The following is a 26,066-nucleotide window of genomic DNA, read 5'->3' on the forward strand; positions in this document are numbered from 1 at the left end:
CAAAACAGAACAATGACAAAAAAGAACAAATAGACCATCAATATACCACTTCCCAGTAGTACAAGAGATTTAGCAGTTTCCTTTAATTGTACGGAGACTAAAACCCCCGTGTTTAATCAGACAGCCAAAAATGGCCAACGTGCTATGGGGCTGCATTACCAGAAATAAGGTGCCCTCAATTTGGGGGCTGAGAGCCCCATTCTACTCTGTCTTTGCCAGACCATGTGAAATGGCACTTTGGTTTGACCTTACATGTAGAGGACCGTGGCAAGGCTTATAAGGGTCTTGATGATGACAGGGAAAATGTACTTGAAGGATCTCTTCAGGATGTTTAGCCTGAAGAGAAATTCTTTCAGGGAGACTTGATAGCTGGTTTCAGATAAATGAGAATCTGTCATGGGAAAGAGTAGATTTATTCCAGGTGATTCTAATGAGCAGAGTAAAATTACAGGAAGGCAAAACCCAGCTTCACATAAAGAAGCATTTATAGAGCTTAAGACATAGGTGCTTAATAAACGTTTTAAAAAAGATTTTTTTTTAATGTTTATTTTTGAGAGAGAGAGAAAGAGAAAGAGAGAGAGGGAGTGCGCAGGGGAGAGGCAGAAAGAGAGGAAGACACAGAATCAGAAGCAGGCTCCAGGCTCTGAGCTGTTAGCACAGAGCTGGAAGCAGGGCTCAAACCCACCAACCAGGAGATCATGACCTGAGCCAAAGTAGGATACTTAACCAACTGAGCCACCAAGGCACTCAATAATCTTTCTGAGTGAAGGAAGGACTGCAGTTGAAAGAATGGATGGATGGTCTCATTGGAGTGGACTGCCTTAGAAGAGAGTGAATACTCTCTCTACTGAAATTTTAAAGGCCAACTTGATGAACTCTCCCAGAGGATGATTTTAGTTGGTTGGTAGGATATTTTAATACTTGTAAAATTCTTACTAATTCTGGAACTGAAATTTAACAAAATTTGTGACTCTTCTGAATGAAAATCTTGTTATGTTTTCCACATCTGAGTATGATATTTTCTTTCATTTTCTCTAAAGTAGAATCCATACTTTCTCTGATGCAAATAAGGATTATTTTAATAACATGTTGTTTTAAACAAATTCTTTTACTCTATTATTTCATTTAATTTTAATGAACTAGATTATTGGATGGGCAGAGAACCTATGATTCTAATTTTTCTTGAGGGAAAAGGTCAGGAGAGGTTGCTAATTAGCTCAAGGTCACATAGTGAATTAATGACTGAGTTCAATGATCTTTCCGTAAGATAATGGAACTCTCCTTAAGAAAATTTTTAAGAAGCCAAAATTCGAGCCTTCGAGGTTGTGTGACTGATTTATATTAAAACAACACATTCAAAATGAAAGCTGTATTTTAGAGAAAAAATATTAAAACAGGTTGGAGAGATTGCAATCGTTCTCAACCAGGTCAGTTTTCCTCCCAGGAACATTAGGCAATGTCTGGAAATTTTTTGATTGTGACAACTCAGAAGTAGGGGGCGGGGAAGGGGTGGGATGTTATGGGAATTTAGGAGATAAAAGGCAGGACTAATCATCCTAGAATGCACAGCCTCCCATAACACAGAATTATCCAGTGTGAAAGTTGAGAAACCTTTGGATATTTTGCATCCATTTAAACCAGAACTTGGATTCCTTTGAACAGTGAGGTGAGATGTATAGCATGTAAAATACCTTTAAGCTCTTATTTTCTAAAGGCTTTTCATTTACTCAGAATAAAGTTATATTTGCCAAATTGCTACCTTTGACTGCCAAGGAGTATACGTTGCAGAAGAAGCCCTGCCTTTCAGGCTAAGCATTGTAAATCTTTTCTGCCTCTACTAATAGTCCTTTCTTTGCCTCTTTCCTATACCTTTGGCATCTTCCTATCAATTTTCTCTCACAATAAAACCAAAAACAACCGGGGCCCCTAGGTGGCTCAGTCGTTGACCATCCGACTTCAGCTCAGGTCATGGTCTCACGGTTTGTGGGTTCGAGCCCCGCATCGGGCTCTGTGCTGACAGCTCAGGGGCTGGAGCCTGCTTCGGATTCTGTGTCTCCTTCTCTCTCCACCTCTCCCCCACTTGTGCTCTGTCTCTCTCTCAAAAATAAATAAAATGTAAAAAAAAAAACTTAAACCAAAAACAACCCTCTTTTTTTCTTTATATATTGACTGATCTTTTCCCTCTCCTTCTCAGTTTAACATCTTTGAAGAGTCATCTGCAATTATTTGCATACTTTCTATGCATTAATGTTTCTTCCTAATGTTTGTCTTTTGGCATCCCTTATACCTGTGCTTGGTAAGCAATCCAGCGAATCACTCAAGCCACAAACTCCAGTCACTCTAGACTTCTTTTTTTCTCACTGCCTACCTTATTCCACCAGTCACCGAGTCTTTTCTATTTTACTTTGTGACTGAGTCTTGCAGATTCATTTCTTCTTCTCCATACCCACTGCTGCCACCTTTGTGTTAAAGTACTGGTGTTAAAGTAACCTTTCCAAACCAAAAAAATAATTCTGTTGTTTCTCACTTAAAGGTTTTCCATGACCCCAACTTAGGTGCCTAAGAATCCAAAGTAATTAATATGGTCATTTGTTGTTACCTACCCGCCCCCCCAGCCTTCTCTCCAATCACAATCCCCACCAGACAAACCAGAATAAGTTGGGTTATGCATATTGTGTCTTCTTACAAGTTGTCCCTTTTGTTCAGAATGCCTTGGTCAATTACAACTTTATGTGTCCTTTTCTTTAAAATTAATTTTAGTTTAGGGCTCCTGGGTGGCCCCTCATTGGGCTCCACACTGGCCATGAAGCCTACTTAAAAATTAATTTTATTTTAATTAGTATGTATAATAAATCATCATAATATGTATAATAAATATTTTAATTAAGTTATGTATAATAAATATACATAGATTTTTAAAAGCCCCAAGAGTACTAAAAGGTTTATAAGCAAAAATAGCATAAAAACTTAAAAAACAAAAATAAAACACACAAAACAAAACAAACCGAAAACAAACAGCAGATCTTTGCACCAAAGCTTTCTGCCTCTCTGCCTCCTGGAAGCAACCACTTTTGTCTATTTTAAGTGTCTCTTCTGCATTTACCTCCCTCATGCTAAATAACTTGCTTGTAATGCTATTTCTTGGCTTGTCAACTTAAACTTTCCCTACTGAATTTCTCCTCTCCCGTAATTTCAGTGGGGTTACCATTAGGGATGCCGCTGAGAACACTGAAAAACCAGCACAGCAAAGATACTGATTCATCGCAATAGTCTCCCCACATGGTGTAGGTGGGCTAATTACTGGCCTTGGTTTTATGACAGTTTTTGATGTAATGGATTTAAATAATCAGTGTTTACATCACTATTACCATGTAAGTACTGTCTCCTGCAGAAACAAATAACATCAATGATTATGTCATCTTGCTTACACAATTTTTTTCTTTCTAGAAGTTACTGGTTGATGTTTACAACAATCATTTCTTCCTTCTTAAAACTCACCACAAGCCTCACCTGTTCTATCAAGTCTTTGCAGCTAGGTAGAGCTGATTCTCCATCCTGTGTTACCTCTGTTGTCCTTGCTACATGCACGACCCTTAAAGATTTCTGTGTCTCTCTTCCTCACCAGAATGAGAGCTCCTTCAGGTTAATGACAGTATCTGTTATCTTTGAACCCTCAGTGTCTTGTGCCAGTGCAAAACACATAGTACTTACTAAATATTTGTTGCATTATGGATGGAACAAGAGTGTCTTTTGTCTTTGAAGCTGCCTTCAGTATTGAGCAAAATGGTTTTGTGCGCATTTCTCTGATTTCTGAGTCACTTCGTATAGATCACAAACTGAAATGCCTGTCAAGATGTAGGCAGTTAAAATAAATGAGTGCGGCCACGTCTGATGGGGTCCGTGGCATTAAACGGGTCACCTGCTGCTTGACTCCGGCTAGTCGCTGCCCAGAAGGTGTTTCAGACCTATGTTGCCAGCCCTTCTGCTTTTTCAGCGGAAGGAGAAAAATCCAGGTTTGCTATGAACTGCCATGATTCAATTTTTAAGACTATGCAGACTGAGAACATGATTCCTGGGAGCGGATTTGGTTCGTGGCCACCAGCTTGTGACGGTGGCCTGAAGATTGTGGGTGAGCAGTAGCATAGCACATGCGACTCCAGTGCCTTGTGCTCGGTGTTTGGTTTGCCTGAGCGTGGATCCTCCCTGGGGGGTCCTCTCCAGGGCTGTCCCCAGTGGTGGCATCCCTTCACCAGCTGACGCCAGCGTGTGGAGTGAGTCGGCACAGAAGAGAGTCTGGGCACAGGCCCCAGCCTGCCAGAATGTTTGAAGGCGCTGGGCAGCGTTTCAGTGGAATCAGGGCTTCCACTGTTAGGCGGAAGTGGAGAATGATGGGTTAAATAATACGCGGTAGAAGAAAGCGCAAGTAGACTAAAAACTGTATACTAGGTGCCAAGCCACGTGCCTTCTCATACGTTATTCAATTTTTTTAAATTTTTATTTATTTTTGAGAGAGAGAGAAAGAAAGAGATATAGAACATGAGTTGGGGAGGGGCAGGAGGAGAAGGAGACACAGAATCCGCAGCAGGCTCCAGGCTCCGAGCTGTCAGCCCAGAGCCCGATGCCGGGCTCGAACCCACAAACCGCGAGATCATGACCTGAGTGGAAGTTGGACACTTAACCAACTGAGCCACCCAGATTCCCCTTATGTTACTTAATTTAATTTTTACAATAACCTCGAGGAGATGGTGTCATCTCCAGTTTGCCGAGGTTGAATCTCTATAAGATTTAGAGGTTTTTAGTAAAATTCCCGCCATTAAAATAGATTAACACCAGAATTAAGGCTTCCTGATTCTGCCCATGCAGAAAGCCCATGTATGGGATTTTAAAAATGAATTAAACCTATTTTGTAATAACAAAGACATGGATTGAAATTTTCTACTAGAAATGGATCCTGGGATCTTTGAATCTGAAAGTTGTTTTCTTCATTTACAGATGGATTATTCATTCTTTCAACATTTGTGGAGTATCTATTGTGTTCTGTGTTAGTTATCAGGGTTACAAAGATGCGTAAATATACAATCCCTGTGCTTGGAAAGCGCTAAATGATTGTATGTTTCTGGTTTGTTATACGTGTGAAAGGAGGGTGGCAGGTGTTGGGATAAAAGATATGAAAACTCTAGACATTCGGTGGCCAAATTGTTTTTGTTTTGTTTTTTTTTTAATTTGGGAGATACTTCTTTTTTTGTTGTTGTCACAGATAAAATATGCTAGGAGGAAATTTAAAAATGAAAATAAGGAAAATTAAGGCAAAAGTCTCCTAACCAGTGTGAGCAACTCTATGTACTTAATTACCTACCTTTTGATTATCTAGCAGTATGAACATTTTTTACATTTATCACACACAGATGCGGAGAAACACACGGATCACACTGCATTATTATTCTATAGCCTATTTCTCTTATTTAGGAATATATCAAAATGTTCTATTACTATTTGAATTATGCCTGAATAGTATTTTATTGCATGAAAACAGTTCTGTGTATTTAATCAACTCTATCTTGTTAGATATTTAGGGAATTTCCAATTTTTTATAATCTATGTCATAGAGAATTTTTACAGCTAAATCTTTTTATGTACCTTCAATTCTTTCCTTAGGAAAGATTACTAGAAATGAAATGACTGGATTTAAGCATTTGTATATTTTTTGAGTTTTTTGCTTTTAGAACCTAGAGCACTAAATTGTCCTCCAGAAAAGTAGTACCAATGTATCCATCACCAGTGGATTTGATTTTCCGTTTTTATTCACTATTTCAAATACTAGTTACAACCTTTTTTTTTTAAACTTTTCTAATTAGACAATTAGAAAAAAGTCTCTATATTGATTCTTTTTGAAAACTCTTTTGGCCTTTGAACTTGCTAGATACTATTGTCCTCTGGTATAATACTCTCACTTCTTATTATGGTTAATTGGTTGGCTGATTACTTGCCTTACTAGCTTTGGAACACTTTGAAGGTAGAGCATGTCCTATCTGCCTGGGTGTTTCTGGATGCTCATGGATGTCTGTTGAATTGAGTTGAATTAAAGAAGATGCATAGCTTAGAAACCATTGGCTAGATGGATAAATGTCAATACACCCAGTGGGCAAGTTATTTGATTCCTGCCAGTTACATGATAATGAGTAATTTAAGTGATCATTGGTCACATGCCAGCACTGTGTTAAGTGCTTTGCATACTTACCTGATTGAATCCTCACAGAAATGCTCTGGAGAAGAGATAATAATTGTCTCCACTTTGGCAATGAGGAAATTGAGAGATTATGAAATTTGCCCAAGGTACATGGCTGTAAAGTGGCAAAAAAGGTCATGAACTCAAGACTACCTAACTCCCAAGCCCTCTTATCTTTTCCCATCTGCCCTCCCTTACCTTCTCCTCCCCTCTCCAATTTATTATAGATATTTAAATATATTTATACAAAAGTAGATATAAGAGCATAATAAACCTTGGTTTAGCCAACACCCAGCTTTCGTAATTATCAATATGTGGCCAATCTTGTTTAATCTGTAAGTTTCTCCCTCCCCCTTGCACCCATCTTCTCTTGTTGGATTATTTTTTTTTTTCAACGTTTATTTATTTTTGGGACAGAGAGAGACAGAGCATGAATGGGGGAGGGGCAGAGAGAAATCGGAAACAGGCTCCAGGCTCTGAGCCATCAGCCCAGAGCCCGATGCGGGGCTCGAACTCATGGACCGCGAGATCGTGACCTGGCTGAAGTCGGACACTTAACCGACTGCGCCACCCAGGCGCCCCTCTTGTTGGATTATTTTAAAATAAATGTTGGATATATTAATTTCATTTATAAGTTTTTAAATGTATATCTTTAAGAGATATGGACTCTGTTCTTTGACCTAAACCACAATATTATTAGCACACTTTAAATTCTCTAGAACAATTCCTTAATACTATCTAATGTGTAGTCAGGGTCTGATTTCCCAGATTATCTCATAAGTGACTTTTTACATTTGACTTGTTTAAATACAATCTGCACATTGTATCCTAAACTGTGCTAACCACAACACAGTATTCCTCTCTCCCCCATACTTTTTCATGAGACCTGTCCTTCTCAACAACAGAGATACTTAGCTGAGGGAAACTCAAACTTTCAAATAATTCCCACAAATTGAATATCTAGGTCACATATCCCAAGAAGGAAGTACAAACATTAGTTAATACCAGAGAAACACTGAGTCTGTTTGGAATGGAGAAAGTACGTTGCCACATGGGTTTGTCATTCATTCTCCCTGGAAATTCATCAGTGTATTTGTGCAGCGGCTGAGAAGTCTTATTTCTCTGCCTCTGTGATGTCTCCCTCACAAGCTATGGCTAAATCTCTTCACTCAAGATGCATACTTAGTTGCAAGTGTTGCTGGCTTTTAAATTCTGTCTTTGGCATTGAGCTTAAAAAACGAGACGTGCTGGCCTGTGTACCACCCCCCTTCCTGTGGGAGAATGCCTTGGGAATGGAAGGCACAGGCTTGTTATTTTCATAAATGGGTCATGGCTTCGATAGAGTATTTTGCATTGAGGAAATTTTCAAGTTTTCATGCTTGTTTGGTTCTGTTTTGAACTTGAAGGTCTAGTGATCCTCCACTGTGTTGTGGCAGATGGGAATGCAACCAGAAGTCCTGAAAAGGATGGCCTTCTCTGTGGACATCCTGGGGAAAACTGCGCAGGTAAGGCTTAACACACAGTGCCTTTGTGTTTTACCAGCCTCATGTTCAGTCTTGGAACGTTGATTTCCCTAAGTTTTAATTTTTAATACTACACTAATCATAAGACTGGTTGGTTTTGTGAGCATATATAATGGACCAGGCTCTTTGCCAAGTGCTTTATATACAGTAATGCGTTCACTCCTCGTGAGAGCCCTCTGAGCTGGATCATATTTTTGACTTTATTTCAAGGTGAAGTCCAGAAAGATTAAGTAACTTGCCAAAGGCTACCCAGCAGGTAAATTGCAAATCTGGGATTCATACAAGTCTTTCTGATTCTAGTGCTTCCATTTTTAATCATTATATTATTTTAGGTATTGCAGGTGTATGCTCCAGACTCTGGCATGGGATATTTTGGACTGGATGCATACAAAGTTGGCATATTCTATTCAAATTAACTTCTTTCTATTCCATAACTTAAAAGAAGGGAAGAAGGCAATGACTTTTGCATATTTTTGCCCTAGAGATGCTTCAATCAGTATTCTCAAAGTTGTTAGTCTAAAGCAAAGGTGAGCCTTAGTAAAGGTTCAGGTAATAAGTATTTTAGGTTTTGTGGACCATGCAGCGTTTTTTTTTGCAGCTACTCAAAATTGGCCACTGCACTGTGAAAGCAGCCATTGACACTTTGCAAATGAGTGGCGTTGGATATGTTTCAATAAAACTTTATTTAGAGAAACAGGCTGTGAGCCAGATGTGGCCCTTGCGCCATAGTTTGCTGACTCCTACTTTAAGGTTCTGTCTGTCCTTTATAGATGCAATGGTCTGTTCTTCTCCAGGGTTGTTTCTGATTCAAAACAAAACAAATCAAATCAAAACACAACACAACACAACGCAACACAGGCCAATTCTAAAAGTAGGTGGGAGAGAGATTCCTGTATTCCCTGGAAACGTTTTAGAGCTCGGAGGGTAGTGACCTGGTGTAAGTGCTCCTGTCCTAGCACCCTGGAGAAGTCATAACTGAGCTGGGAACATGCTGAGCAAGTCACCGTGACGTGAGCCATCAGTTCCAGCCCAGTCTTCTGCTTTCTTCCCTCACGCTAATGGGTGGTCTGGAAAGTGCCTCCAGGCTGTGGAATTTGTTGGTGTCTTAGATCATGCTTTTGTGGGTCTTTTTACTCATGTAGAGAGAAGAACAAGGCCAGTGTTATGTGTTTGTGTGCTTTTCTTCAGTTGCGTTTTAAATATCTCCAATGATGGCATTTTCACATTTCCCTTGGGGGTTATTGCATGATCCAGTGACTGACAGTTCTAAAAAACTTGCCTCATCATTATCCTAAATGTGTTTCCTTTTTTTTTTTATTTTAGTGAGACTATTTAACATGAGATCTATTCTTTTAACAAAATTTTAAGTGTACAACCCAAGATCGTTAACTATGGGCAAGATGCTGTACAGCACCTCTCTACAAACTATTCATCTTGCATGACCCAGACTTTATACCCAGTGAATAATGACTCCTCATTCCCACCCCCCCCCACCTCCCTGGCCCCTGGCAACCACCATTCTACTCTCAGCTTCTGTGGATTCAGCTGTTTAGATTTTTTTTCTTTAATAAGTGGAATCATGTAGTATTTGTCCTTCTATAACTGACTTATTTCACTTTGCATAATTCTTTCAAGGTCCAATCATGTTGTTGCAAATGGCAAGATTTCCTTCTTTTTTAAGACTGAATAGTATTCTGTGGCTTGCATAAACCACATTCTATTTATCCATTCATGTGTTGATGGATATTTAAGTTGTTTCCACATCTTGGCTATTTGTGGATTGAATAGTGCTGCAATAAACATAGGAGTATGTGTGTTTCTTCGAGATTCTGATTTCTGTTCTTTTGGATAAATACCCAGAGGTAGGATTGCTCATATGGTAGTTCTGTTTTTAATTTTTTTAAAAAACTCCGTACTATTTCCCATAGCAGTTATAGATTGCCTTGTCAGTCTATTGTTTCTATCCTGTGCAGAAGAATTTTAGCTCATTTAAGGTCACACAGTAAGCAGAGTAGCCTGACATGAATTTGGAGAGACTGACTCCAGAATGTGTATTGTTAATCACAATGCTAAACTCCTAGAATCATGGGGGAAGGTCAGAATGCTGAATATGTGAAGGAAATTCTGAAAAATAGTCCTTGAAAGTAAAGCCCAAATAAGGGCAAAATGTTCTTTTTTTTAAAAAAAAAATATTTTAAATGTTTACTTATTTTTGAGACAATGTGAAAGACAGAGTGCAAGCAGCAGAGGGCCAGACAGAGGGAGACAGAATCTGAAGCAGGCTCCAGGCTCTGAGCTGTCAGCCCAGAGCCCGACGTGGGGCTCGAACCCGCGAACTGTGAGATCATGAGCTGAGCTGAAGTCGGACGCTTAACCGACTGAGCCACTCAGGTACCCCAAGGGCAAAACATCCTTAAAAAGGAATTAATATGGAGTAGGAGAAGATTGTCCTTATTGATTGTGTGACTGTGGGTGAATAGATTCAGACATCAATTTGTAATCTATAAAATGAAGGAATAGTTCAGATCATCTTTAGGAGTTTTTTTTTTCTTTTTTTCTTTCAATTTTTTCATTTTTTATCTTTTAATTTTTTTTAGAGAGAGAGCACGCAGGCATGCAAGCAGAGGAGGGGCAGAGAGAGAGAGAGAGAGAGAGAGAGAGAGAGAATCTTAAGCAGGCTCCACACCCAGTATATATCCCAACACAGGGCTCGATCCCACACCCCTGGGATCATGACCTGAGCTGAAATCAAGCATCAGGCAGTCAACCTGAGCTATCCAGGCCCCACAGGAGTTATTCTTATTTCTAAATGATTTTATTCTTTTATGTTCAAATAGCCCCAATCTCTAAGCATTTCACTTTTAGTTTGTCCTTTTCTGTCTTGAGTAAGGAATTTATTCATTCCTACCAATACTTTTGCAGCAGGCTCTGTCCCAGGTACCAAGGATGAAACAATGAACAACATAGTCAAAGATGAGGTCAGAGAGGTAATGCAGAAAGAGAGGTAATGAGTAATGTCATGCAGAGCCTTGCCAGGGATTATAAAGCCTTCAGCTTTGAGTTTTAATAGCATCACTCTGGTGTCTGTGTGCAGACTAGACAGTTAAGAGTGGACAGGATAGACGCAGGGAGACTAGTTAGATGTTGTTGCCATGGAGACTACTTCCAGCCTAAAGATGATGTCAGGCTTAGACCAGGCTAGTAGAAATAGAGGGACGATTCTGCATACATTTTAAATACAGCCAATAGAGTTTTCTGATGAATTGGATGCATAGTAGAAGAGAAAGAAGTCAAAGTGGCTCTGAGATATTTGGCCTGAATAACAAAGAAAGTATCATTTACTGAGATGGAGAAAGACCGGACTTGAGGGAGAAAATCAGGTGTTCCCTTTGGAAGTGTTCATTTGAACTGCCAGTTAGGCAACCAAGTGTTGGTTGGACACTGAAGGAAGAGATCGGGGATGGAAACATAAATTTGGGAATTGTTACCATAACGGTGTTTAAAACCAGGAAATGCCCAGAAAGGAGTGTAAAAGCACTGAGTCCCAATGCATTGCAAAATTTAGAGGTTGGGGGATATAGGGAAGAACCAGCAAAGGAGACTGAGCAAAGGGGGCATTATATACATAAGAGTTCCAAAACATGCACTCGTGAAAAACAAAAGAAACACAAGTTTTCTTCCTGTTCATTGTTCTTTGTTTGCCCCTCAGCTATGAATAATTTTAAACATGCAAATATACACACACATCTACACTAAACTCTTTTTTTTTCCTTTAGAGGGATGGCATGAAAAAGGGCAGCTCTTTTTTGTTTTGTTTTGTTTTATTATTATTTTTTGATTTTTAAATTTTATTTAAATCCAAGTTACTTAAGATATAGTGTAAGAATTTAGTGATTCATCACTTACATACAACACCCAGTGCCCATCCCAACAAGTGCCCTCCTTAATGCCCATCACCCATTTAGCCCATCCCCCCCCAACACCTCTCCAGCAACACTCAGTTTGTTCTCTGTATTTAGGAGTCTCTTATAGTTTGCCTCTCTTACCTTATTTTTCCTTCCCTTCCCTTATGTTCACATATTTTGTTTCTTAAAATTCTACATGAGTGAAATTATATGATATTTATCTTTCTCTGACTTACTTTACTTAGCATAATACCCTCTAGTTCCAACCACGTTGTTGCAAATGGCAAGATTTCATTCTTTTTGATCGCTGAGTAATATTCCATTGTATACACACACCACATCTTCTTTGTCCATTCGTCAGTCAATGGACATTTGGGCTCTTTCCATACTTTGGCTATTGCTGATAGTGCTGCTATAAACATTGGGGTGCATGTACCCCTTCGAATCAGCATTGAAAAAGGACAGCTCTAAGTGAGGGCCCACTCCTGTAAGCTGAGAAATCATTGGCCTAATCCTCCTGCTTAAAACACATGCTGACCCATTCTGATTAGCCCCCTATATGAACATATTCTAGTAACACTGGAGGGTTAGCAAGGACATCTGTGAGATCTATTTTTCTTTTCCTGGAGTAACGAACTCTTTTACATTTCTGTAGGGAATGGCATTGGATATGAAACCAAATGGTAATCCTCAAATAAGAGAAATTTTCAAATTTCGCACTTCTTCAAGGGCATTGTGAATTTACCTTCCCCTGTCTCAGGGAGAGAGTGGGCAAGATACGACGGAAAATTAACTTAGAAAATAAAAAATTTCTTCCTCACCTCCTGGCTTAACACGGTTGTAAAGTGAGGAAACTCATATTGAGAAGTTGCCAGGAGGCCAAGGACTAGATTAAAGGCTTAGGTTCTACTTCATGGAGTAGGAAGACATTTTTCTTCAAATTTTTCTGTGACTACTTAAACTCTTCTGTGCATTAGCTGTTCCCTTTTTAAAAAATTGTTTATTCATTTTTGAGAGACAGAGAGATAGAGCATGAGCAGGGGGAGGGGCAGAGAGAAAGGGGGATACAGAATCCGAAGCAGGTTCCAGGCTCTGAGCTATCAGCACTGAGTCCAACGTGGGGCTCGAACTCATGAGCTGTGAGATCCTGACCTGAGCCAAAGTCAGATGCTCAACTGACTGAGCCACCCAGGCACCCCTACCTGTTCCCTTTTTAAGGTCAGATAGCTATGTGGGAAGATAAATTTATAGGTATTTGTTTCACTTCCTCTCTGTCTTTGTTAACACTTATGGGACTTTTATCTCAAAATTTAGCACCTCCTTTTAATCTCTCACACAGAGATTTAACTATGTATTTAACTAGGGGGTTAGAGATACTATGAGGTTATCCACATTGTAATGAGAATTACATAAAATAATTGTATATTGTAATTTTATAATAATTATATATTACCCTTAGAGTTGATTTTAGAGGAGCTGCTGATATTAATATTTATGAAATCATTAAATAAATTTGTAACAAGCACAACTAGAATAAGTAAGTGAATGTTTTATGAAAAATAAACCTAATGTGTCAATTCTGAGGAGTTTTTTTTTTTTTTTTTAGTTTATTTATTTATTTTGAATGAGAGAGAGAGAGAGAGCCAGCACGAGCAGGGGAGGGGTAAAGAGAAAATCCCAAGAAGGCTCCGTGCCGTCAGCACAGAGCTAGATGCAAGGCTCAAGTTCACAAACCGTGAGATTGTGACCTGAGCCAAAATCCAGAGTTGGGCATTTAACAGACAGAGCCACACAGGTGCCCCAATTCTGAGGGGTTTTAAGCAGAAAAGCATCACAAGGCCTGTTTTGGTTTGAGAATAAGAGTTATGTACAAGAAAGACTAGAGAGCCATACTGTTTAATCAAACCATCCATCCATCTGAGGAAAATTTCACATTTAAACTAAGTCATTTGAGTGTGTGCTATATTCCTCCAATTTAGTTTGGCGCAAGAGAATCTCACGTCTCATCGAACTATTCATAGGATTCAAGAAAGATGACCACTTCTTGTCTGTCTGCCCATATGATGGAAGAAAGACGTTTTCGCTTAGAATTAGGTTTTGACGTACACCTATCTGCAGTAACCCTAGTATTTCCTTATTTAACTGGCTTTAGCATCTTTGGAATATGGCATCTCAAGAGAGATTGAGATACATTACCCCACAAGTAATGTGGCGCCCATTCACTTAGGAGATCGTGTTGCAACCTGGCCTGCTAGTGGGTGTAGTTTTCCAGTGCGATTTGTGGGAAAGACTCAATCCCAGAGAATGCTTTGGTTTTGGAAACAGGGGTTAGAAAAGAGTAAGGGTGGCGGGTGGGGGGGGGGGGGGGAAAGAACGACTAAGTTCCAGCACCCCCATCATCAGGGGAATTTTCATGTCGCATTTTCCAGACCAGGCGATTCACTTCTCAACAGAGAAACACAATACATGGGACTAATCATTCTTTTGTCATAGGATTAACTTTTCCTTCTTGATAAGCATCTCTGGAATGGAAGGACAGATTTTGCCATCCTCTGCCCTATGTCATCGGGTCTCGTGATAGGCAGAAAATGTTAGATTTCACAGTTGTTCAATTTTCAGATAATGTGACCTTGATGAATATTAGGCAAAAGCAACTGGAATTTTAGGTGCATTTTGAAAGGGGGTATGCTGATAAGCCTTCTCATTTCCATCAGAGAACTGAGATGATCCCATCTGTTTTGGGGAGGGGGCAGTATGTGTGATGTATTATTTTTTTTCCACGTTTTAAAGTTCCATAGAGAAATCACTGGACATTTTCTGCGTGGTGGCATGGAAGGGTTTTCAAATCCAAATAATGCTGGGAATATTTAAGATCATGTTTATTTGGCAAAGGAGAGAGCTCTGGGAATGATCCGAACAGTGCCTGGCAACCATTTCCCTGGCATGGATCTGTGCTGCTTGGATGGGCTGAGGCTGGTCAAATCCCTGCACCCAGCAGCTGCCGGTTAAGGCACTTTTTGGGATCATGCTCTGTATGATATTTATTAAAAGGGCAGCTACATTTAAAGGGACATAACCGCTAGAGAAATTAGTAAAGCTCAGGATACAGAGCCATATGGCTTATATTTAAAGTCAGGTATGCTTTGCAAAGTAGGAAGGACCTTCCTGGATCACAGCAGATCCGTGACTAAGTCTTACTGCTCCTTAAATTCATCTCCTTGACCTCGGTTCCCCTCCCACAGGCCCACATCACATATATTTGCATGGCTCAGGCATGCCTTGGTTTTCTCCTTGCTCTTGGCATCTTCCTACTCTAACTCAGCCTGCAGATTCCTACCTAATACACTGAAAAATGTAGTTTTTACATATACCATTTAATTTAATTCACGAGAACCTTCTTCAGCTCTCCTTTGCCTTGTAGTTCAAATGTAAACACTTCAGCCTACTGCCATTTGATGACTCTAACTTCCATTCACAGACCCCCTTGGCTGTTCCCCTCCATTTCCATTAAATCTGCCTCCCACTCCCCACATGATGAGGCTTGCATGTTCCTGACCTTGAGTTTTTGCTCCTAGCATTCTCCATAGCTAAATAGATTGCTTGCCTCCTCCTAAAACAAACAAACAAGCAAAAAAAAACAACAACAACAACAAAAAAAAAACCATTTCCCAGAACTTTTTCTTTAATTAGATAAGTGCTCTTTGTAATGATACAACATTTCTCTTGGAATTGCTAAGATCTTGAAGATTCTAGAATCAACTCATTTACTGAATACTTTATTGTGTAGGGTACTCTGCTAGGAACTTGTGCATGCACTCTTTATTTGAGTTCCTCAACAGCCCTTTGAGGTAGATGCTATCATCTTCAGGGTACAGGTGAGGAAACTGAGGCTCAGACAACTTTATAAGCTTGCCCGGACCCATCCAGCGAAGGAGAGGCAGAGCTGAAAATAAGACACGATTTTTCCTTCCTCATCTGATGTTCTTTCCTTCCCCTGTTTCCAGTGTGCCACAACTATCTATGCAGTTACTATGGTTGTTTTTACGGGTTGGTTGCTTATTTTGTTGCCTTTTTTTGTTGTTGTTCTATTGTTCTAATTTAGATACACAAGATATGCTTCATTCTTTTGATATTTTCCAGTGCTCACTACAGGGCTCTGGAAATAGAAAGTAGGCATGAAAGTTGGCCAATACATTTATTTGCCAAAACCTACAGATCTTTGTTTTTGAGGCACTTTGGAGTTATTTCCGGAAGAAATTTCGGTAAGAGTCCCATTGACCGGTATGCGTGGGAGCAAATGTCTGGCGTGTAGAAGCTGTCAGCCTAGCTGGTAATCAAGTCACCATCCAAAACCAGGTCAGCCAGTTCCTCAGCAACATCCTGCCACCCCCTGAAGCTTTGTGACCTGGCATTGTGGGAATTGAAACTTTGTGACCTGGCATTGCGGGAATTTGCTGTGTATAGATCATCTGAAGTTCTTGGCAATTCCTCCCTCTGGTTGCCCTGGGGATTTTTTGTGCTCATTTTATAATACTAATTAAGAAGTTTAGCAGTCATTACTATTAATATCACTCAGATGCCAGGTGAGTGTGAAATGCCCTTCTGAAGTGAACATCATGGTCCTTCTGCCTTCACAGGTGGCTGAGTCTGTAAGCTGTTGGTCATAGCATGAATGTGAAAAAGTCCAGCCCTGGGCTGGAGCTGGCTAGTTAGCTGTTGGCTCTGGGTGTGGGCACATGTCCGGTGTGAATCAGCACATGAAACAGCAAGTCAGTATTTCTGTACCGTTACTCTTGTCAACCCTTAGTTATTAAAACCTTCTACATGCACGGATGGGAGAAACTTACATATCACCGTCCCTAGTTGAAAAATTAGGCAATGAAAACTCTAAATGGTAAGACAAGGAAGTCAGAGCAGGATCAAAATCCGGGATATGAGGCTTCCACTATCTTCCTCTTTCTTTAGAGCAAGAGAAACCATTGAGGGGTTAAATGAGAGGGAGAATCTCCCATTAGGCAAGCGTGACTTCTGGATGCATCAGGCTGAGAGCAGATGACAGCTACCTGCTGAATGGCTGACTTGGCAGAGTGCCAGAGTGGAGAGGTCAAGAGCATGGACTCCGGGGCAAGACCTGTTGGGTCTGAGTCTCAGTTCGACACTTCCTAGCTGTGTGATCTTGGAAGATGACTTAGCCTGAATATGTTGTGCTTTGTTCATCCATAAATAACAGATAAGAATGATGCTTACCTCACAAGGCTATTACGAGCATTAAATAAGTTACTATATATTAACTATTATGTATATAACTATTATAACTATATATAGTAGTACTATATATAATAGATATATATATAAGTACTATATACTATATATATAGTTATAGTTATGATAGTTACATATATGTGTGTGTATATGTATATATATATAGAGAGAGAGAGAGAGAGAGAGAGAGAAGATGACCAGTATCTAGCACTTGGTTACTGCTACATGCATGTTTAAGGGAAGGGAAGGGAAGGGGAGGGAAGGGGAAAAAAGGCCTTTTCTTTTTTTTAATGCCATGTGCCCCATGGCTCCGATAACCTTCACAGAATAGCCTTCTCTCACAAAAACTATGCTTCCCCCTTTAAACAACACCAAGGTTTCTAAGAGGTAGGTTGGGCACCAATCTTTGTTAAAATACGAAACATTCCCAGGGCATCAGGGCGGCTCAGTTGGTTAAGCATCCGACTTCGGCTCATCTCATGATCTCACAGTTGGTGGGTTCGAGCCCCGTGTCGGGCTCTGTGCTGACAGCTCAGAGCCTGGAGCCTGCTTCGGATTCTGTGTCTCCCTCTCTCTGTGCCCCTCCCATGCTCATGCTCTGTCTCTCAATAATAAATAAACATTTAAAAAAAATTAAATATGAAACATTCCCACCAAGATCCCCATCACCCTATTGATAGAGCTATTTGGGGACCACAAAAGTCTGGCTTTTATCCCAGTGTTGAGAGAAAGGGATACTCTATAGGAGTATCTCCTATAGAAAAACCTGCAGCAAAGAGGGGAATATGATTCCACGTAGAAATAAATGTGTATCTAAAGTGAGTTGATTTATTGGGCTTTTTCTCATTTGTCAGCTACCACCATGCAATCGAAGCGGAAAGGCCACTTCTCTCGGTGCCCCAAGCAATACAAGCACTACTGCATCAAAGGGAGATGTCGCTTCGTGGTGGCCGAGCAGACGCCCTCCTGCGTGTAAGTGGACCCCTGAGCCAGCAGGCAGAGGGCTGCAGAGCAGTGCTGGCCGTGGACTTGACAGGGCCGGGAAGTCTGAGCTAACGGAGCCCTCTGTGTCAGGACACAGCTCCCCTGGTCCTGCCCTCGGCCATTTGTTTAGGGACCCTTTCTGCAGCCACTTATGGAGAAACTGACACACACTTTCCTTCTGAAATAGGAGCCTGCGAGAGCCCAGATCGGCTCCCAGGCTGTGTCCTCTGCTGCCTTACGCAAGCAAGCAGAACTTTGTGTCCAGTGTTAAGGATGCTTTTCAGCTCCATTCATCTCCCAGGTGGTTCGAATGGAAGCAAATTCTTCTGGAACGTGTTAGGTGGTTTGCAGTTAATGTAAATATGAAGGATTTTCTGCCAAATTAAAAGTTACTTTTGCAGGTGTCAATTAAGTACAAGGAAATTAGTCCTGCTTATAAGCAGAGATTTATTTGCAAAGCCTGTTTATTACAGAAGGGATTTGGAAGAAAAGTGCTCTTTCTGCCTCTTAGTAGACTGATTCCAAGTTTAGTTTTTATTCAGGCACAAACAACTTTTTTGCACTTACAAAATATTTATTTTCTTCTAAAGAGATATCCTTCTAGGATATCTAAAGAGATATCTAGGTGCTCTCTGAGACCTTTTCTGAAAGATGAGCAAGGTGATTGTTTAAGTATAATTTTGACCTCAAGTTTATAGAATGTTTATGTTTTTATGTGTCGTTCCCTCGGTGTACATTTTTTTTTCATAAGTGTCTCAAAACAGTGATTCGGAACCCTAATTTAGTGGAACATTTAAGGGTCATGGACTTCATAAAAATTTAATTATAATTAAATTTAATTTAAAAATAAATATACTGGACAATACTTTGAGGGGATAAGAATTGCTAATGTAAGGAAATAAGGGAAACGTGTGTGTGTGTATGCTGCGTGTTGGAAAAGAATAGAGTTTTTTTTTTTTTTTTTTAATTTCCTCTAATTGCTCACTGGCTTAGAAGAATATATTGCGTTTTGAAAATATTAATGCCCTTTAACCCAGTACATTTATCTAACTTGTCCCTACGTCTGCAGATTTATTGTCCTTTAATCCTGCTGCCTTCTAAAATGAAAACCGCAATATGTAATCTCCCTGCCTAAGATCGATACACAGCTTGTCCCCTTCAGTGTGAGGCTAAAACTCATTTCCATGGTCTCCACAGCTCCTCTGATTCCGGCTTACCTTTCTAGCCACATCTCTCACCATATTCCCAGCTGTTCCTCTGAAATCCCACATTCCTTTCCACGGTTTATCACACAAGCTCTGCTAGTCTGGAAAGCTTATTCGCACTGATGTTTTGGATCCAGCTCAGACCTCAGCTCCTCCTGGATCCCTGCATTGACTTCCCTCTTCTCGGACACACACTCAGGTGTGTTAGACGTCCTGTCTCTGAGATCTAGTCTCCCTTCCATGAAAGCTCTTTTCCTCTGGAGCATAGCTGTTGGTCCCTGTGAGTGTCCCTTCCGTGTCTGCGAGCACCCAGAGGCAGGTTTCGGGGCGTATTCGTTTTTGTGTCCCAGTGCCAAGCGCAGTGTCAGAATTTTAATAGGTGCTCAGGAAATGAGTGGCGAATAAATGAAGAAGTCCCTCTAGCATGGTGCATCGAATGCTACGCTGACAACACCAAGGCCTTACTCTGAGCCAGGAACAGCTTCTTCGTGGTAAAATGGTGCAGAATCAATAGCAAGCAGAAGAGCAGAGAGGCCACCACATAGATTTTGAAGCCAGGTAGACCCAAGTTAAGGTTTTGTTTGTACCAAAAGAACTGCTAACAACAGGTCAGTTACCCTTCCCGAGCCTCAGTTTTATCATCTGTAAAAGGGGGTAATAATATCTTCCCCTTAAGTGTTGAAAATAAAGCAGGAGAATTCATTAAGCAAAAATACTTTCTGTCGTACCCAGCACAGAGTAGGTGTTCCATAAATTGTCCTGCTGAGGAGCGGGGTGTATGTGACCTGGGCCTGACCTTTTAGGTGACTGGTCATAGCACAGATTGGGGCAAAGCTGTGTTGCCATTGGTGACTCTGCCAGCTTGGAAAAACACAAGTGTCTCCTTTTGCTTGGAATTACAGGAGTTTGTGGACTCCTGCTTTTACATTTAAAAAAAAAAAAAAAGTGTGCATCTCAAATAACTCAAATCTCCATAGTCTTCTTAGTATTTTCTTGGAATGGGAATGATTTCTTTCCAGATACATATCTTCATGTATCTATGTGGTACAGTTCATTTAAGCAGTATTTCGTGTGCTTGGGGCATCAACTTGAGAGTCAAACAGTTTGAATCTGAATTTCTCTATACTCTCAGTTTCTCCACCTTCCAAATGGGTTAATAACGACACCTACCTCAGAGGTTGTTGTAAGGATCAATTGACTTAATAGTTACCAATCCCTTACAACCGTGTCTGGTGATTATTTCAGGACAGTGATCCTAACTCGGATTTTTCAGAATCCTGAAGGGTCATGGGTGTCTTTAAAAGTGATTTTAAATGCTATAAGATGTTTACTAAATAAAAACTGATGTATTCAGCTACTCAGCATTTCATAAACATCTGCTAGGATCTTGTACTCTTTGCCTCTTCTTTTCCCATTGAAATGACCAGTAGCTGACATGTTATTGGTTTGATGAGAAGTGAAATAACATGAGAGCCATGGTAACTGCCTGTGCAAAGGCTGGCCTTCTGGCCTGGCCTCATTGGGTTATAGCTTTTGCAGGAAATCCTGCTTACTGAGAAATTCAGTTAAAGCACGGCTACACCTCTGAACCCAGAGCCACAATAATAATTAAAAAAAAAAAAAAAAGACAAAAAACATTCTAAAAGAGCAGCCAGTCATTTCTGTGTATTTTATGGGCAAATTTATTGTTTAAAAATGCCAGATTTAGTGAATGTGTTAGAGAAGCCCTTAAGCTAATTGGAAGAGACTCTATATATTTGTAAGATTTTCATTATGACCTTAAAAAAAAAAACTCTTTAAAAAAAAATCTCCCTCCCACACACGCAATAAAAAGTGATTCCCCCCACCAGTTCTAGTTCTATGTGCAAGAGATTTTTGATGTTTCAAGATCTTTCTAAGCTCTCTTCCTGTTATTTTGACCTTGCCAGGAAGGAATTTTCCTCGCATATGCGGGGGTTTTCTTGCAATAGACGCCATCAGGTATCGTTTCCCTACAGTTTGCACTGATCGTCACCTTTCTGTATGGATGTGACCAAGCCAGATGTTTCTTCGTGCTGTTGTCTCAAGCATTATATCAGCGATAATGTTGGCATTATGGGATCTCCTTCCTTGTGCCGGATAGGCTTTGTGGGAATTGACTGCACTACTCTTGTCAAACACGAACCAGAAAATGATCTGGCAGTAGATCCTTTCTTGCAAAAACAAACAAACAAAAAAAAAAAAAAAAAAAAAAGAGAGAACAAAATAAAACAATAGCTAAATAAATAAACAACCGAGGTAACACAGAAATCTTTTTAAGAAGCAGAATTTCATCTTTTGGGGATTTAAGCAATTATGTATATGACCACTATCTCTTTTGTTTTGAATGAGTCTGAGGAGAAAAAAGGGAAGATACTTGTTAATGCAAAGGTACTGATGTTACAACATAGGATTTCAGTTTTGCAGCGTCCTCAAACTTCTTACGTACCTTTTAAGCGTCTAATGGGATTCAGAGAATACTGTGGATAGTCCCCAAATCACTGAGCCTTTAGCTGAGTGTTGCTCAGACAAGCCTTGGCTTGGACAAAGGGAATCTGCCGGGTTGGAGTAAATCCTAAGGCTGTATTGATAAAACGTTGAGAGATTGAGGAGAGTGAAAGTCACTCTTGGAGATTCCTTGACTTGTGGCCACTGCGCTTTATGAGGGCCGCAGAGAAAGGGGCCATTTACAGGACAGTGGAGGGAATGGTATGCACGTCTGAAAATGGGCCTTTGAGCATCAAATAAAGGAGCTGGAGAGGACAAGACCTATTGTATTTTGGGAGGGTTTTAGTTGGAGGGGTGAAGAGCATCACGTCATCTGTGGCCACTGTGAGCAGAAGAATCAGAACTGGTGGGTGGCAGTTAAGAGAGAGAAAGGAATCCTGTGGAAAAACATTTACGGAGCTATGTAGTTCATAGGCTATCGGTCTATGAACTTTCACACACGTTACCGCGTGTGATCACATGAAACAGTATAATTTCTAACAGTTTGGAGCAGGAGGACTTGGGCACATTGACTGCCCTCCAATGACATGGGCGGTTGTGGGGATTTTGAGTTCCTTGTCATGGCGGTATTTAAGCGCTTGGGGGGCACCACGGAGGGATTTTTGCCATCTCCTCTCTTTCCAACTCAGAACCTAAAATTTTAAAGTAAGTTTTAGTAAATTGTGATTACCTCTGTTTGTTTAAATTAGCCATGTTGCGAATGTTCAAGTGATGACAGGCTTTCAGCGAAGCAAAGAAAGTGAAATTACTTGTGAACACAGCGGTATCCAGCTTTATTTGAAAAAAAAAATTTTTTTTTTAAAGGAACTGAGCCCTTTATTAATTCCAGTAAATGACAACAGTGTTAGTTCCTTCAAAAAAAGAAATAGTAGAGGTTCTTAAAAGTCTTGCACGGTTTCCCTTGTTGTTTTATTTTCACAGCTGTGATGAAGGCTACACTGGGGCAAGATGTGAGCGAGTTGACTTGTTTTACCTCAGAGGAGATAGAGGGCAGATTTTGGTGATTTGTCTGATAGTAGTTATGGTGATTTTTATCATCTTGGTGGTCGGTGTCTGCACATGCTGTCAGTAAGTATTTTTTTTTTTTTTTTAGTATCATTTTAAGGAAATCTGAGAAATTTTTATTTTGCGATTTCTTTTCTTCTTGCCTTCTTTCCCTCCTTCCGATCTTTCTTCTTTCCTTTTTGTTATGATTGAAATAAATCACTTACAGCGAAGTGTCTACTTACAATGAAACACATGATATATGGCGTTTGTCATTTTACTGAGCATAAGTATTATCATTGAAAATAAAATGTGGGGGCTCCTGGGTGGCTCAGTCGGTTAAGCGTCCGACTTCGGCTCAGGTCGTGATCTCGCAGTTTGTGGGTTTGAGCCCTGTGTCGGGCTCTATGCTGACAGCTCAGAGCCTGGAACCTGCTTCAGATTCTGTGTCTCCCTCTCTCTCTCTCTCTCTCTCTGACCTTCCCCTGTTCATGCTCTGTCTCTCTCTGTCTCAAAAATAAACAAACATTAAAAACATTTTTTAAAAATAAAATATGTATAAAACTCTCATTAAAAAAAGAAGAAGAAGAAGAAGAAGGGCAAAAAGTATGAAGGTGATCAAAGGTACAAACTTCCAGCTGGAGGATAAGATAAATAGGTCCTAGGGATGTCATGTGCCGCATGGTGACTGTAGCTAACAACACTGTATTGTATATTTGAAAGTTGCTAAGAGAGTAGATCTTAAAAGTTCTCATCACAAGAAGAAAAATTTTGTAGCTGTGTGTGCTGACAGATGTTAACTAAGCTTACTGTGTTGATCATTTTGCAATATATGTAATATGTATTTGTGTATATATATATATGTAATCATTGTACACCTGAAATTAATCCAATGTTATGTTTCAACTACATCTTAATAAAAAAGCCAGCTATGTAGTCTTTTTTTTTTTTTTTTCAACGTTTATTTATTTTTGGGACAGAGAGAGACAGAGCATGAACGGGGGAGGGGCAGAGAGAGAGGGAGACACAGAATCGGAAACAGGCTCCAGGCTCTGAGCCATCAGCCCAGAGCCTGACGCGGGGCTTGAACTCACGGACCGCGAGATCGTGACCTGGCTGAAGTCGGACGCCTAACCGACTGCGCCACCCAGGCGCCCCAGCTATGTAGTCTTAAAGTCAATTATGTTTTATGTGGGTTTGTTAGTAGGCAAACTAAGACTTTTACATTGTATCATGACCCAGTAACTTAGGAAGGTAGAGACAAACACACAAAAACATTTTTCCCCTCCTTGGCCACCGTAAAATAATGGATTTTATTTACAAAAGATGATTGCACTGGTTTTCTTGTTTTTACTTTTCATGATGTACCACAACTTTGGAAATCAAGAAACACCTTGATTTTTTTCTCTGAGACAGTGTTTTGATATACTTCTTAAGTTAGTTTCTTTCGTGAAGCTATCAAAATTTGTATCAGATGGGGACTCCGACACAGTATGCTAAAAAGACCTTTCTTAACGTGCTGTGTTCTTGTCTTGTGAAGCTAGTTGAGCCTCCTGAACTTCTCCCTTTACTTTTTGGCTACTGGGCACACCAAAGAGGGTGTCCTGTGACTCCTTTCTTCACAGAAAAACTTCAGCGTAGCTACTAGGAGTCTAGAGTCTTGGATTTTTAGCCCAACTCTGCTATTCAATATCTTTGGGACCCTGGACAAATTTCCTAACATCTTTAAACTTGAATTTTATTTTTTGTAAAACAGAAAGATTAAACCAGGTAATCTGTAAGATTCCTTGTAGCTATAAAATTGCAGCGTATTTAAAAATTTTTTTTACCTTCAAAATGGCAAAAAAAAAAAAAAGAGCTTTTATAACAGCAGATTTGGACAGATCTGAGAAAATTAATTATGACATCAATTTTGCATTATACTTTAAGAAACTGGACTATAACCCAGAGGATCTAACACATGTTTTAATGTATCTCTAAGCTTAATTAACAAATCCTGAGGCTATCTTCACCCTCTTGGTTTTCTTATATCTGTTTCCAATTTGTGTTATTCCTTATTCACATACTACACAATGCTTATTAGTCTGTTTTGTAAAATGATGTGTCCTGAACATTTTTCTTGTGCTAACCAAGCTCCATCAACAGCCAGGTGCCCTATTCTTTCTACTTAGGTAACTCTATTCACACTTTTGCCTACTGTGGCCATCATGGGAGCCTAGAAAAAGAGACAGGTTAAAAAAGAACTTAAAATAGTTAAGAAAAAAATGAACCTACAAATTTTTAACCATCTAGTAATAAGATCAGAGGCCCTCTTGATGGTTAATTTTGTGTTCATATGAATTAACAGGTCCATACTAACTTCTAACACCTTATCTTCCAAGCCCTCTTCGGAGGCGTCGCAAAACAAGAAAGAAGGAAGAAGAAATGGAAACTCTTGGTAAAGATATAACTCCAATAAATGAAGATATTCAAGAAACTAGTATTGCTTAGTGGTAAGTATGAAAAATTTGGTAGGCGAGAAACTATTCAAGTGACAGTTACCTGGTGAGATTGGGCTTAACTTGATGTAGTAAATCAATGATTCGAATTTAATTATGCTTAGAAACATCCGAAAGTAAATAGATTTTTTTCATAGAATCTGACGCCAAATGAAAGACTCTCATATCTTTCTTTTGCATGTTACCACATTGACAGGCATGCAGAAAGAGGACTTTTATACACTTTTTAGAGTTTACTGAAATCAACCTGCTTTCTAATTGTACATGGTTGTGGTGGTGATTTTATATTTTTTTCTTCCTTGCTTTTGGCACAAGGAAGAGGTATTGTAGCTTAAATATCTCACACTGAAGAAAAAAAATAATAGCTACGTTTTAATCATAACCACATTTATCATAGCATTTACCATATGCCAAACGCTGTTCTAAGCCCTTTCCATGTTACATCAGTTAGGATCCCAGCAGGATCGAACAGCGAGATTTATTGAGGGACTGGGAGGGCAGGGTTGAGGGACCCACAGGAACTTCAAGGCTCCTGGAGCCTAACATTGGCAGGAGGCTGCTCCCCTCCCCTGCCTGGAAGGGCCCGGGGAAGGTTACCTTGGCACTGAGAGGCTGGCCACCAGAGGGCCTATACTCTGTAGGAGCTGTACCTGCGGTTAGAAGCAGTCACTGCAGGAACCTCAACAAGGAAGAGGAGCAAATGAAGAAAAAAACTCCCCAAACTGTCTCACCACCTGCTTCAGATCTTCAGCAGGTGCCTCCCATTAGCCAAACCCAATGAGGATCCAGGGACAAGGGGGCCCTTGTGATGTGTCAGCCCCACCCCCCCCTCCCCCCGGAGCTCAGAGCAGGACAAAGAATGGCTCCAAGGGGGCAAATGGATCACGGCGCTCGTACAATCGGCAAGGGTAGTTTGGCTGTGATAGCGTCAAACCCAATCGAAAGGATTTCAA

General features: G+C 40.1%; 1 protein-coding gene and 1 long non-coding RNA gene across 5 annotated transcripts in view; one reads left to right on the plus strand and one right to left on the minus strand.

Annotated features, from left to right (window-relative positions):
• Positions 1 to 26,066, plus strand: part of BTC (betacellulin) — a 47,540-nt gene that overhangs the window by 18,129 nt on the left and 3,345 nt on the right. For 3 of the 4 annotated variants that reach the window (XR_006711400.1, XM_045473746.1, XM_045473745.1), the window contains 4 exons: positions 7,633 to 7,731; positions 17,771 to 17,888; positions 22,553 to 22,699; positions 24,997 to 25,107. Coding sequence is in view for 3 of the 4 variants with exons in the window: in XM_045473746.1 (XP_045329702.1) it covers positions 7,633 to 7,731; positions 17,771 to 17,888; positions 22,553 to 22,699; positions 24,997 to 25,105 (473 nt within the window). In the remaining variant the exon portion in view is untranslated. Of the gene's footprint in view, positions 1 to 7,632; positions 7,732 to 17,770; positions 17,889 to 19,097; positions 21,345 to 22,552; positions 22,700 to 24,996; positions 25,108 to 26,066 lie in introns of those variants that run through there. The other variant, XM_045473747.1, reaches the window with a different exon arrangement.
• LOC123595849 lies at positions 60 to 26,066 on the minus strand. Its single transcript, XR_006711401.1, has 2 exons — positions 25,711 to 26,066; positions 60 to 391 (listed from the first exon to the last, which is right to left on the minus strand). It is a non-coding gene; the product is annotated as an uncharacterized LOC123595849 (long non-coding RNA).

Source organism: Leopardus geoffroyi, chromosome B1 (genome assembly GCF_018350155.1).
Source record: "Leopardus geoffroyi isolate Oge1 chromosome B1, O.geoffroyi_Oge1_pat1.0, whole genome shotgun sequence".
Lineage (NCBI taxonomy): Eukaryota > Metazoa > Chordata > Mammalia > Carnivora > Felidae > Leopardus > Leopardus geoffroyi.